Here is a 13,645-nt window from a genome sequence, read left to right on the forward strand (position 1 = left end):
ATAGTCCGGTCAGAGACTAAAACCTTTCTCAGCATTACGCAAACTGTCACAAACTCTTGAACCGGGTTCAAGGGCGGAAATGTCTATTTCAGTTTGAAGCAACGCACGCGACTTGGATGAGGTTTATGAGGAGTCGGTTTGAGGGATATGAGTGGACCGGTTTTTAAGGAGTAGGATTATGTTTTGGTCAATATATTTAGGTTTTAGAGTCAAATAAGCAAGAGAATAAGTAAGGGACACGAGACAAGATTTTTTATGGATGTTCGGAGTAAACCTTTCTACGTCACCCCTTCTTCTCAGGTTATGAGAAGGATCTCCACTAACTTTCAAAGTTACAACAATTACACTACCAGTCGAGCCTAACTCGCTACTCGTCGGTTACACCAACTCACTCTTGATGTAATACACTAATACAACACAATAAAGCTTTCGGTAAATGATACAACAGATTTGGATCGCGCGTGAGATTTCTTTCTCTCTCTTAACCTTTTCGTGACTGTCATTAATGAGGTCGCTTCGTCTTCCTTTTATAGTGAAGAGGATCCCAACGGTCATTTTCTTCTCTCACCGTGGGATTGTCAGTTTAGGGTCACGCCGATTCAGAGAGGTTGCTTGCATATTTCAACTTCCTGACACTTGGCAAGCATGCATATACCTCTCAGGTAAGGATGACATAACCGGTTTGCAGATTTGGACACGTGTTAAGCATTCACCTTACAGTTGTCTGAGTCGGATCAGTAAATCATCATTGTTTTATCGCATGCTTCTGATCCGGATCTTATCTTCTTTTATTTCTCCAAGACACGTCTATTTCGTCATATTGCGTCAACTTTGTAACTCTTAGTTTCCGGTTGACTCTTTCATAGTATAATCCGGCTGGGATGTAAGCTTTTCTTTGCTAGCCGGTCTGTTGAGAATGTTGAGGCCGATTCCTCTTGGTCATGACTTGATCATCTGGAACTGGATTACTTTGATATGTTCTTCAGCTGGTTTATGCAGTTCCAGCAGGTTTATACGAGTTGATCTGTTCCTGCACATAAGAGTTAATAGTAGTTTAGTTTTCTGGCCAGTTTCAAAAATTAACTTTACTTAATTTTTCTATCAATTTCTCCCTTTTTGATTATTTAGAATAAATATTCAAAATTTGTAATGTATGACCGGTTTGAAAATTAACTTACTTAATTTTTCTATCAATTTCTCCCTTTTTGATTATTTAGAATAAATATTCAAAACTTGTAATGTATGGCCGGTTTTGAAAATTAACTTACTTAATTTTTCTATCAATTTCTACATTTTTGATTATTTAGAATAAATATTCAAAACTTGTAATGTATGGCCGGTTTTGAAAAATATGTTTAACAATTTCTCCCAATTTGATGTTTTTCTTAAGAAAAATTTCAAAACAAGTTGATTTTTCAAAAGATGTGTAGTGAAGTCAATACTTTGAAATGTTAACGAGATAAACTTAGTTCTGAAACAAAACAGCTAGTAAGTAGCATAAGTAAAATGTCCATAAGAGAAAGATGAGCTAAGGATTGGATGATCCCCCCCCCCTTTTCTTTCTCTTTATGCTTCCTTTCTTCCTCCTCTCTTGCCTTCCATTCCCGTTCCCTTCTTTCTGCGTCAATTTGCCATCTGGTAAACACACTTGATATGCCAGGAGTTCGCTTGTTGAACCCGAAGCCACGGCTTACTAGTCTGGGTGGGCGAGATGATTGGGCAACGATCGGATCGGAACTCGGAACTGTGGTTGAAACTTCAATTGCTTTCTTCTTTCGTCGGTTGAGTCGTGTAGTATCCTCTTCTTCTTCATCATCAAGAAGTTTCTCGAGTTGTCCAACCGGTTGAATCTCTTCTAAGCCGCTTCGTTCCGCCTGCTTCATCAAGGTCGCAACCGTCTTACGTTTGTTCTTATTCCTCGTTTTCATAGAGTGAGAGGCTTGAGCCGGTGTGGATTCTGGTAGAGCGGCCTTTTTTTCCTCGTTGCATTGCTTGGCCAACTCATGATCTTTGTCTTCGATTTCCTTTCTTAACCGTTCCCTAGCCTCGTCTTCCTCTTGAAGTCTCCTGGCTGTTTCGGCATCAGCGCGAATCTGCTCTTGAGTCTTATCAGCTTGCATTTTAGACAACTCCTCAATCTGAGACGCCATAGCCTGCATCATGTCGAGTAAAGGAGCGATTGCGGTTTGAACAGATTCGTCGATCATTGACTTGATTGATGTTTGAACGGTTTCGACAATCTCAGAATGAATAGATGCCCGGACGGTTTTGGTCAGATTGGTTTGGACGACTGCAATTTTCTCATCTATAGCAATGCTATACTTGTGGAGACAAGAAATAATTGTGTCAACAACCACTCCCTTCATTTGCTCAAGTCCCTAAGCCTGATCAGTCTGTGGAGGAGCACTGCACCGGTTTTCTGCTGTCTTAGAGGACTCTCCAGTAACAAAGAAGGGTTTGCTTCGAAAAAGATCGGCATGCGTTAAAACATGTTTGCACACGTCTCTCCATTCTAATTCGAGCCGGTCAACACTTTGTGTGAGATTGTTCCGCACCGTATGAAACAACTCAAGCATTCTTAACTCCATTGGAGTTAGTTCTATCCCTTCTGCCTTCTTCATGGAATCTTCTACTGCATGCAACCTGGCGTATTCTTGTATCGCCACATTTTTGGAGTATGCGGCTTGTATTACGTCGGTACCCCTTAACTTGAGAGCCTCTTCTTCTAAAGCCAAAAGTTTCTCCCAATACTTGTTACCGCTAAGATCGGGGATCATGTCTGAAAGCCTCGTTTCACAACGTAACTTGACCCATAAGTGGTACGGGGATGCCATCTCTTCAGCTTTCTTGTTCATATCCTTGATGAATTTCTGGAACATTTCCTCCTCTTCTTCTGCTGAGATGGGAACCTCGGCTTCGGTCATAATCTCAGTTTGTGAACCGGTTTGTAATGCACTTTCCCCTCTCACATGAGGACTTTCAACTAGGACTTCTTTGCCTTTGCTAACCTGAGATGGGCCTTCAGGTGTAATCGATGGATTTGTTGGCACGTCTTGAGCCGATTGGAGCGTTGTTTCGGTTGGAACGGATTTACCCCCAACAGAACTGGATGGTTCTTTTTCTTCGATGTTTCCCTCCTAAGCCGGAGGGGTGATGTTTTCTGTTTTGTCCGTTTCTTTGACCGGATGGATTTCATTCTGATCGGTTACTTCAACCTAATCAGTTGGCTTGAGAAGACTTGTTACATCGTCTTCGGTTTCATGAACAATCGTTTGGACTACGTCCACTATGACCTCTGAGGTTCGTAAACCCACGTTGGCCATTACTTCATCGAGGTTTTTGATTGGGGACTTGGAATTTTCGGAATGAACACTAACCTCTTTAGTCGAATTTTCCTTCGACTTTGACTGAGTTTCTTGGCTCCACGAGGGTTCGGTTTGCCTTGATGATGGGAATTCGGCTGGATTTGGATGAACTGTGTTGATGGGAATGGGCTGAAAGATATCTGCGGTTCTTTTTAGTGAATTGTCCGAGGATAAAGTTTTCTCGGAGTTGACTAGTTTCTAGGTGCCTTTCTTTACCGACTTCTTCTTTCGTCCCTTTTTCTACGGGGCTTCGGCTTGAACCGCCTTTCCCTTAGGATCGGCTTGTTTTGAACTTTCACCAGCCGGTGAAGACGAGCTGGTTCCTTTTGATGATTTGGTTCTGGATGACTTCGTCCTAGCCGCTTTAGTAGTTTTCTTGTTCATCTACTCAGAGTTTAGAAGATTACCGGATGGGAGCGGTTCACCTTCACCGAGTTCAACTTGAAGGAATTGTAGAATCTTCCCTATCTGCATGGCGTATGCCTGGACCCGACCGTCCTTCTTCACCACCATCTCGCAGAACTTTTTGAATAGAACGGTTCCCCAGTCAATCTTGTCATCGCGGACAATTGCCATCAGCATCATTAGTTTCAGCTTTGTCAGGTTGTCGAAGTTGCCTCCTCTACCCTTAAGTAATCTGGAAATTATATTCACCAGCCATCTAAACTCCGGATGGAGTTTGTTCTTCCGGCTGGAGTGAGTTATCAGATCCTTCTCATCACTTGATATAGCTAGCCAGACAGCGTTAGATTCTGCATCTGTCAAGCTTGTTTTGAAGTCCAGCCCGGTATTCGACAAGCCGAGTGCTTCCGAGAAAATTTCTTCCGTTACATTAACCGCATTGCCGTTCACAGTGGCGGAGACCGTCCTCTTCGTTAGAGTCGCCGTCGTCAAGAACTCTACAACTTCCGTCGGATGCACGACGAACGGACCAGAAAGATACGTTTCTAATCCAGAATCTCTCAACGATTGCAGCATAGTCTTGTGTTCTTCCGCAGCGTGTTCATCGATATCATTGAAATCGACCTGCAACATGTATTGAAACAGTGCTTTATCTAGATTGATGGAGAAAATATGAATAGAAGAGATGAAGAACAAAGATGATCGGAAAGTCAAGAGAAAGTTTAAGATTTTAGAGAGAGAAAGTCTTTGCAAATAATGAACTGTTTTAGTCTTATATAGGGAGCAGTTTTGAGCGGTTAGAAGTTGAACCGTCACTTGGTTTGTGTTTTGGTACCAAATTTCCCTCCAAAAGTTATTGCAGTAACTTTAGGCGGTAATTGCGGAGAGTAACTATGGGCGGTAATTTTGTGGGCGGTAAACCGTGGGCGGTAAATTTTGAACTTTTCAAACATTGTTTGAGGTTTTGATTTCCCGGAAATTTTGTAAACCGGAAGCTTTGATTAACAAGAATTCGTTTGTTTATTCAGAGTAGAACCGGAAGGAAAACAATGTGAAAAACCAGATACTTAAGAATATGAAATTTTTTAAATAAAGCCGAAGCAGAAAGAGATTAAGTGGTTATCTGGTCTTACAACAAAATGACCGGATAACCGGAAAGTACATAAACTTAGAGAAGATCGAGCCACTCCCCCTCAATCATTCTGTCAACCCACTTTTCCACCGTGTTGTCGGTTGTCCGTTCCTCAATCCTCGATATCCATATGTCCAGCATGGATAAAGTCATGGTGTTGACCGGTCCGACCGGAACACCGGGCCCGAGGTTGCGACGATGAACCTCCAAGTATCGGGTGATTTGGGGAGCGAAGCCGATCCTTCCCCTTGGAGCAGAGACAAACTTCTTCAAGTTTTTGAAGAGGTAGGTAGCCCAGTTTATGGGCGATTTGCGGATGATGGCTATCATGATGTCGAAAGCCTCCCGGTTATAGTTCTGGTTAGGCATTCGGCCCATGATAGACCGTTGGACCAAGTCATGAAAGACTTGGTATTGAGGAGCAAGATCATCCTTTTCTCCGTGGTCATCGACCGGATGGATGGAGTAGGAAAAGATGAAGGGATAGTCTTTCTTAGCCGGAAAGTATGGCGTTGGGAAGTCCGAAAATCCTTCGGTTGGAAGGTCGAAGAACTGAGCAAAATATTCTTCGGTGATCCGAAGAAATCTTCCGTTAATGATAGTTTTTATGCTACCATCATCAAGGATGTGCCCGTTGTTGAAAAATTCAAACACCTCCTCTTCGAGGATGGTGTCCGATCCTTCAAGAAATCCTTGTAGCCCCAATTCTACGATCGGTGAGAATATAGTTTCGTGAAACCGGGCATTCCTCATTTCACGGAAATCGACATTAATTGTGTTTCTCAGTTCGGCATTCATTTTGGAAGAGAATAAAAGAGAAGATCGAATGAGGTTCTTGAAATTTCGAACTTAGAGAGAGAGGAATATCTGAAGTGTGTTTTGATGAAGAAGGATGAGGCCCCTTTTATAGCATGGGCGGTTGGTTGCATTTAATGAGAATATTTGAAAAATCGGACCGTTTATGTTTGGTCATAAATGCCTAATCAGTTTTCAAGAGGATAAAGGCTTGTCTAGTCTAATCGGATCAAGCATGCTTCTTGGAAAGCGAATATTTCAGTTTTCAAGACTGATTTGATTTGGTTTGATACGGCACATTTAATGTTGGTTATTTCTTCAGGATTCCTTTGTTTTTGATCGAAAGGGAAAGAAATGATTTTCATTAATAAACGTACCAAACCGGTAGTAATGTGAAAAGAAAGATGAAGAAGGTGTTATCATCTATAGCCTTGTAGATGTTCCTCATGCAATGATTGTCCAGGTTGCTCCTTCTTCGATCTTCAGTTGTCCATGCATCTATCTCCTTGTTGATCTTGATTGGCCCTTCCTTCAGAACTCTGCTCATCTCACCATCCAGCGTAATCAGATATAGATACATTTGTTTCTTCTAGCTGCTAAACGCTTCACTGTTTAGCATTGGTGGCTTGTCACTGTGGGTCATGCTTCTCATCTTCTTCGATTGTTTGAGTGCTAAGAACCTCGCTCTGATACCACTTGTTAGGATCGGGGACGCCCTTGGAGGACCGGGGTGTGCCGGTTCTGGAAGGGTAGCCGCTTACAACACACAACACAATTTGGTGATAGTCCGATTAGAGACTAAAACCTTTCTCAGCACTACGCAAACTGTCACAGACTCTTGAACCGGGTTCAAGGGCGGAAATGTCTATTTCAGTTTGAAGCAACGCACGCGACTTGGATGAGGTTTATGAGGAGTCAGTTTGAGGGATATGAGTGGACCGGTTTTTAAGGAGTAGGATTATGTTTTGGTCAATATATTTAGGTTTTAGAGTCAAATAAGCAAGAGAATAAGTAAGGGATACGAGACAAGATTTTTTATAGATGTTCGGAGTAAACCCTCCTACGTCACCCCTTCTTCTCAGGTTATGAGAAGGATCTCCACTAACTTTCAAAGTTACAACAATTACACTGCCGGTCGAGCCTAACTCGCTACTCGTCGGTTACACCAACTCACTCTTGATGTAATATACTAATACAACACAATAAAGCTTTCGGTAAATGATACAACAGTATTGGATCGCGCGTGAGATTTTTTTCTCTCTCTTAACCTTTTCGTAACTGTCATTAATGAGGTCGCTTCGTCTTCTTTTTATAGTGAAGAGGATCCCAAAGATCATTTTCTTCTCTCACGGTGGGATTGGTCAGTTCAGGGTCACGCCGGTTCAGAGAGGTTGCCTGCACGTTTCAACTTCCTGACACTTGGCAAGCTTGCATATACCTCTCAAGTAAGGATGACGTAACCGGTTTGCAGATTTGGACACGTGTTAGGCATGCACCTTCTTACTGTCTGAGTCGGATCAGTAAATCATCATTGTTTTTATCGCATGCTTCTAATCCAGATCTTATCTTCTTTTATTTCTCCAAGACACGTCTATTTCGTCATATTGCGTCATCTTTGTAACTCTTAGTTTCTAGTTGACTCTTTCATAGTATAATACGGCTGGGATGTAAGCTTTTCTTTGCTAGCCGGTCTATTGAGAATGTTGAGGCCGGTTCCTCTTGATCATGAATTGATCATCTGGAACTGGATTACTTTGATATGTTCTTTAGCCAGTTTATGCAGTTCCAGTCGGTTTATACGAGTTGATCTGTTCCTGCACATAAGAGTTAATAGTAGTTTAGTTTTCTGGTTCAAAAATTAACTTTGTTAGATAAAATTAGATCGGTTAAATAAAACTTAACAAAAACAAATTTCTTGTGCAGGAACAGTTAAAGTTACTCAACCGGTCAAGTTACTTAACCGGTCAAATTACTCAACTGGTCAAGCAACCCAACTGACCAAAAACATGACCGAACAAGAAGATAAGACCGGTCAAATCAGAAGACCAAAATCGTTGAACATTCGGTCTATCTGAAGTTATGGAAAAACCGGAAGTCATCCGGTTAACATAAACAACCGACCAGTACAAATAGATACTTCGAGTATCTGTTGAGGATGATACCGAAGGGATAGACTTTAGTATTGCAATATTCATATAAGTCTGAGGACAATCTGGAGGCTGTAGAAGATCGTCCGACAAGATCTTTCCACTCCAGGATAAATCAGAGGCGCAATCCTCCAGGTGCAGGCAACTGTCCAACCGATAGTTTCCATACTAAGTAAAAGACAAACCTAGCCAGTTTGACGTATACACTGAAGCCTAGACCGCCAGGTCTGAATCACTGAACCTCTGCTCAACCAATTAGAGTCAAGGAAATGAAATGTGACCGTTGGTACATTTCACCTATAAAAGAAGGAGCTGAAGAGGAATAAATGCAGTTCCAAGAGTTTTCAACAACCAAAGTTCTGATTGTACGGTTACCAGTTCTACCAACTACAAGCTCTAAGATTTATTGTAAGTTTATCTCTCTACAAAATTTAGAGCTTAAGTGGCTATTTAGAGTGTGATTACAATTTCGGTAAGAATTGTACGAGTGTTTATCGAGCAGAAAATAAGTCTCGATCGGATTGTGTATTCCTTAGTGAATATCCTTCTCGCGGTTTTAAGAGGAAGGGGTGACGTAGGAGTTTATCTCCGAACATCCATAAAATTCTGCCTTGTTATTTACTTTCTGCCGGCCTTATATTCTAACTGATTCTACTCAAACCGAATTACCGAGTCCCAAAACCAACCCACTATACTTCAAACCGACCTTATCTAAATCCGGTTATGTCCATCTAGTGCGTGTGCTGCTTTAACCTGAAACAAACCACTTCCACGCTTGAACTCGGTTCAAGAGTTTGTGAAAATTTGTGTAGAATTGAAACCCTAGTGTTAATCTCCAACCGGATTAAACACCAAACCGTTGAGTGAAGGCGCTAACCGGCCAGACCCCGGTTCCCCAGTCGCGACCTAGATCCTAACAATTGGTATCAGAGCAGTTAGTTTCAATACTCAAGCAAGCATGTCGTTTGATAGGCCCTCAATGCTAGAAGGTGACGACTTTGCCAACTGGAAGGCACGCATGCACCAGCATTTAATCACCATGGATGACGAGATGCACTTCATCCTAACTGAAGGACCGGTAAAGATTGATAAAGACAGAAAAGACTGGACAGCTGAAGAAAGGAGAAGAAACAATCTGGACAACCATACTAGAAACCGCATCTCTAACGGTTTGGACAGGAATACTTTTTGCAAGGTAAGAGATTACAAAACCGCAAAGGAAATATGGGAAGCGGTGATTCAGATTCATGAGGGTAATGAAAGAACCAAGGAAAACAAGATAATAGTGGCTGCCCAAAAGTTTGAAAACATCAAGATGAGACCGGGAGAAACAATGAGAGAATACAGTGACCGGTTCACAGATGTGATAGACGAGCTATCAACTCTTGGCAAGAAGTATGACAACAAGGAAGTCATCATGAAAGCGCTAAGATCTCTTCCAAGTGCATGGGACATAAAGAGAATGGTGATGAGGGAATCAAACTGTCTAAGCAAGATGAAGCTACACGACGTATTCGAAGATCTTAAGGCATATGAGTTTGAAATGAGATCTATGGCTGAAGATGAAGTCTCAGCCTCAACCTCAACCAGAGCATTGGTCACATCCATAGAACCGGTTGCTCCTGCACCGATCAGAACCGCTGAACAGTTCACCGAGGATGCTATGGCAATGTTTGCACAGAAATTTGGCAGATTCATGAAGAGAAGCCAACCGACAAACAACAACAACTATAACTACGGTGATAAATCTAATATTAGATGTTATAACTGCAATTGTTTGGGACATTTCAGGTGGGAATGTAGAAAACCGAGACGGGATGACCGGAAACCGGACGATCAGAATCACCGAAATAACTATCAACAAACCGGTGAAGGAAGTGAAGTTCAGAAAGCACTAATAGCCGATGATGGAGGAAGCTTATGGGCACACAGTAACAGTGATGATGAACTCACATGCCTCATGGTAAATGAGGAACAGGTATTTGACTCTCCCTGTGAAGAATTTACTAAAGATGAGTTATTTAATGCACTAAATGATATGGTAATAGAATATAAGAACCTATTAACATTAATAACTACTCAACTCAACTTTAGAACCGACCCCATAGCACCTACCTTGACCGAACCAAAAACCATTCAACCTGATAAAACCCTGGAAACCGAGATGGCACCTGAAATACCCTCCAATATCAAACAGCTCAAGGAGTCAGTCCAAGAGCCGACCGAAGATGATGATGCCCAAATCCAGTATCGAATAGCCGCATGGAAAAGATTCAGTGACATGGTGAACCAGATGTGTAACTACAAAAGACATCCCAAATGCAAATTTGGTCTTGGGTACAATGACAACGACTCCGCCAACCGGAATCATTCGGACAAAATAAAGCTTACAAAAGGCAACCTTCCTTTTGTAAAGTTCTTCAAGAGTTCCTTAACCGACGATGAGGAACTAAGTGCCTCATATCCTGAAGACAAACTAATCTATGTAAGTCCAACTAACTCCAAAAAATGGCTTCACCCTGTGAAAAGGATAGCCAACCGACCCAAAGGTAAGAAAGCCGAACCACATAGGTTAAACGAAAGACCACCTCTGAATAAGGCACCTTTAGGAAAGAAAGACTCCAAACCGAGTGCTGGAAAACTAGCTAGAACTATAACCGGGAAAGTTGTCCGACTTATTAAAGTCTGGATATCTAAGGGACTAATCGCTTGTGGACCCAAGTAAATGTGGGTACCAAATAGTTGTAAATATATATATTTTGCAGGAAACTCCGAGTGGTACCTAGATAGCGGTTGCTCCAGACACATGACTGGAAACAACAATCTTCTAACTGATATCAGAATAGAAATCGGTGCAATGATGACCTTCGGTGATAACTCAAAAGGTAAAACTGTGGGCAAGGGTAAGATTGTCCATGGTAACTTAACAATTCATAATGTACTCTTAGTTGAAAACCTGCATTTTAACTTGTTAAGCATTAGTCAAATGTGTGATGCTGGATACATTGTAGAATTCCTTAAACATGCATGCCTAGTTAAAAATTCTCAAGGTATCATACTGCTAACCGGAAATATCCGGTTAGGAAATATTTACAAGGTAGATTGGAAAAGTAAAGTAGAATACCCTGTTTGCATGGTAGCTAAAACCGATCAAACCTGGCTGTGGCATAAAAGGTTAAACCACTTAAACCTCAAAACCTTAAACTATATTCACGGTAAAAAGCTAGTTGAAGGAATTCCTGATATATTTAATAAGGATAAGGTATGTTCAGCATGTCAAATGGGTAAACAAACTAGGTCAACCTTCAAGAGTAAAGGACACATTCAATCTAACCGATGCTTAGATCTTCTTCACATGGACCTATTTGGACCGATTAGGGTCGTCAACTTAGGAGGTATGCTTTATACTATGGTAGTTGTTGATGATTATTCTAGGTATACATGGGTAATATTCTTGGCATCCAAACGTGAAACCGTATCAAATTTGATTACACTGTTTAAACGTTTGCAAAATGAAAAATCAACACGCATCAATAGCATTAGGAGTGATAGAGGAACCGAATTTACAAATACTTCACTAAATGCATTCCTTGATGAATCTGGTATTAGACATGAGTTGTCTAGTGCTAGGACTCCTCAACAGAACGGCCTGGCCGAGAGAAGAAACCGAACTCTCAAGGAAGTCGCAAGGTCCATGATAGCCGATTCGGGTATTGCTCAGAAATTCTGGGCTGAGGCTATCAATACTGCATATCACACACAAAACCGATCTCTGATTAACAAATTCCACAACAAAACATCGTATGATGTATACTTTGATAGGATTCCTAATCTTAAGTATCTTAAAATCTTCGGTTGTAAATGTTACATTCACATAAATGGCAAAACTTACCTATCTGCTTTTGATGCAAAATCCGATATTGGGATCATGTTAGGTTACTCAGCAGTTAATAAAGCTTATAGAGTGTACAATACTAGAACTTTAACCGTGGAAGAATCACTTCATGTCGTTTTAGATGAATCGGTTGAAAGCAACACTACATCATCCTTTGATCTACACAACAGATTAGAAAATAACAATATCCATTCTGATAGTGAAGATGAGATTCCGGTTTTCAGACGGTTTGTCCATGACCAAATGGGTGATAATGAAACCCAGCCGGATCAAGCTGTCATACGGCAGGAAGCTGACACCTCGGTTCAAACTGAGGAAATCTGTCAGTCTGACACACCTGTTCAGCCTAACGATATGCCCAGCCTTGATCAAGTAAACGGTGATTTGGTAGACACTTCTAAACCGAATCTCAAAAGGAACACAAATCATCCTCCTGAGCTAATTATAGGTGATCTTTCAGAACCCGTTCGAACTAGGCGACAAATCCTGGAGGAATACTTTAATTCCGCTTTCATATCCCAGATTGAGCCGAAAAGAGTGGATGAAGCATTGTCAGATCCGGATTAGATCTTGGGAATGCAAGAAGAGTTAAACCAGTTTGAGAGTAACAAAGTCTGGTACCTAGTCCCTAGATCGAAAGATCAACCGGTCATAGGAACAAGATGAGTATTTAGAAATAAACTAAATGAAGACGGTTTGGTCACGAGGAACAAAGCCAGATTAGTGGCACAAGGATACAAATAGGAAGAAGACATTGATTTTGAAGAATCATTTGCCCCTATAGCTAGAATTGAAGCCATTATGATTTTTCTGGATTTGCTGCTTTCAAAAATTTTAAAGTTTTTCAAATGGATGTCAAAAGTGCATTTTTGAATGGTGAACTACGTGAGGAAGTATATGTTGAACAACCACCCGGTTTCAAAAATGTTGACCTTCCTAATCATGTATACCGCTTAAACAAAGCTTTGTACGGTTTAAAACAAGCTCCTAGAGCTTGGTATGATACACTAACCGCATTTCTGTTAAAACATGATTTCACCATCAGTTCGGTGGACAAAACCCTATTTAAATTTGAGAAAAAGGAACACATTCTACTTGTTTAAATATATGTAGATGATATCATCTTCGGCTCAACCGATCCTAAGTTATGTGATAAATTCTCAACCTTGATGACTAACAAATTTGAAATGAGTATGATGGGAGAATTAAGCTTCTTCCTAGGTCTTCAGGTTAAGCAACTCGATGGAGGAACTTTCATCAGTCAACCCAAATACACAAAGGAACTTCTAAAGAAATTTGGGATGGATACATGCTCGTCAGCCGTTACCCCAATGAGTTCATCGGTCAAATTGGACAAGGATGATGACGGTCAAGCAGTAGACTTGACAGCTTACCGAGGAATTATCGGTTCTCTCTTATACCTGACAGCAAGTAGACCAGATATACTATTTTCGGTCGGTGTGTGTGGAAGATTCCAGGCTAACCCAAAACAGTCTCATTACACAGCCGCAAAGCGAATCTTGAAATACCTAAAGGGAACTCCTGAAGTCGGTTTGTGGTATCTAAAGGATTCATCTTTCAACCTCACAAGTTACTCAGATGCAGATTATGCAGGTTGCAAAGTTGATAGAAAAAGTACCAGCGGAACATGCCAATTCCTAGGTGATCGGCTTATTTCATGGCACAGCAAGAAACAGACATCGGTTGCCACGTCTACCGTAGAAGCTGAATATCTGGCAGTCAGAAGTTGTTGTTCACAACTTCTATGGATCCAACAACAACTGAAAGATTTCGGCATCACAGCCGAAGAGTCTCCGATATTCTGTGATAACACAAGTGCCATAGCAATCACATACAATCCGGTCTTACACTCTAAAACCAAACACATCGACATAAGGCATCACTTCAT

General features: G+C 41.2%; 1 protein-coding gene across 1 annotated transcript; it reads right to left on the minus strand.

Annotated features, from left to right (window-relative positions):
- Nucleotides 1-1,451: 1,451 nt before the first annotated feature.
- Nucleotides 1,452-2,366, minus strand: LOC124939163 (putative golgin subfamily A member 6-like protein 3). The gene has a single exon (XM_047479669.1). The coding sequence runs from the start codon at nucleotides 2,364-2,366 to the stop codon at nucleotides 1,452-1,454; it is 915 nt and encodes a 304-aa protein (XP_047335625.1).
- Between the last annotated feature and the right edge of the window lie 11,279 nt (nucleotides 2,367-13,645).

The sequence above is a fragment of the Impatiens glandulifera genome, chromosome 5 (genome assembly GCF_907164915.1).
Source record: "Impatiens glandulifera chromosome 5, dImpGla2.1, whole genome shotgun sequence".
Taxonomy (NCBI): Eukaryota; Viridiplantae; Streptophyta; class Magnoliopsida; order Ericales; family Balsaminaceae; genus Impatiens; species Impatiens glandulifera.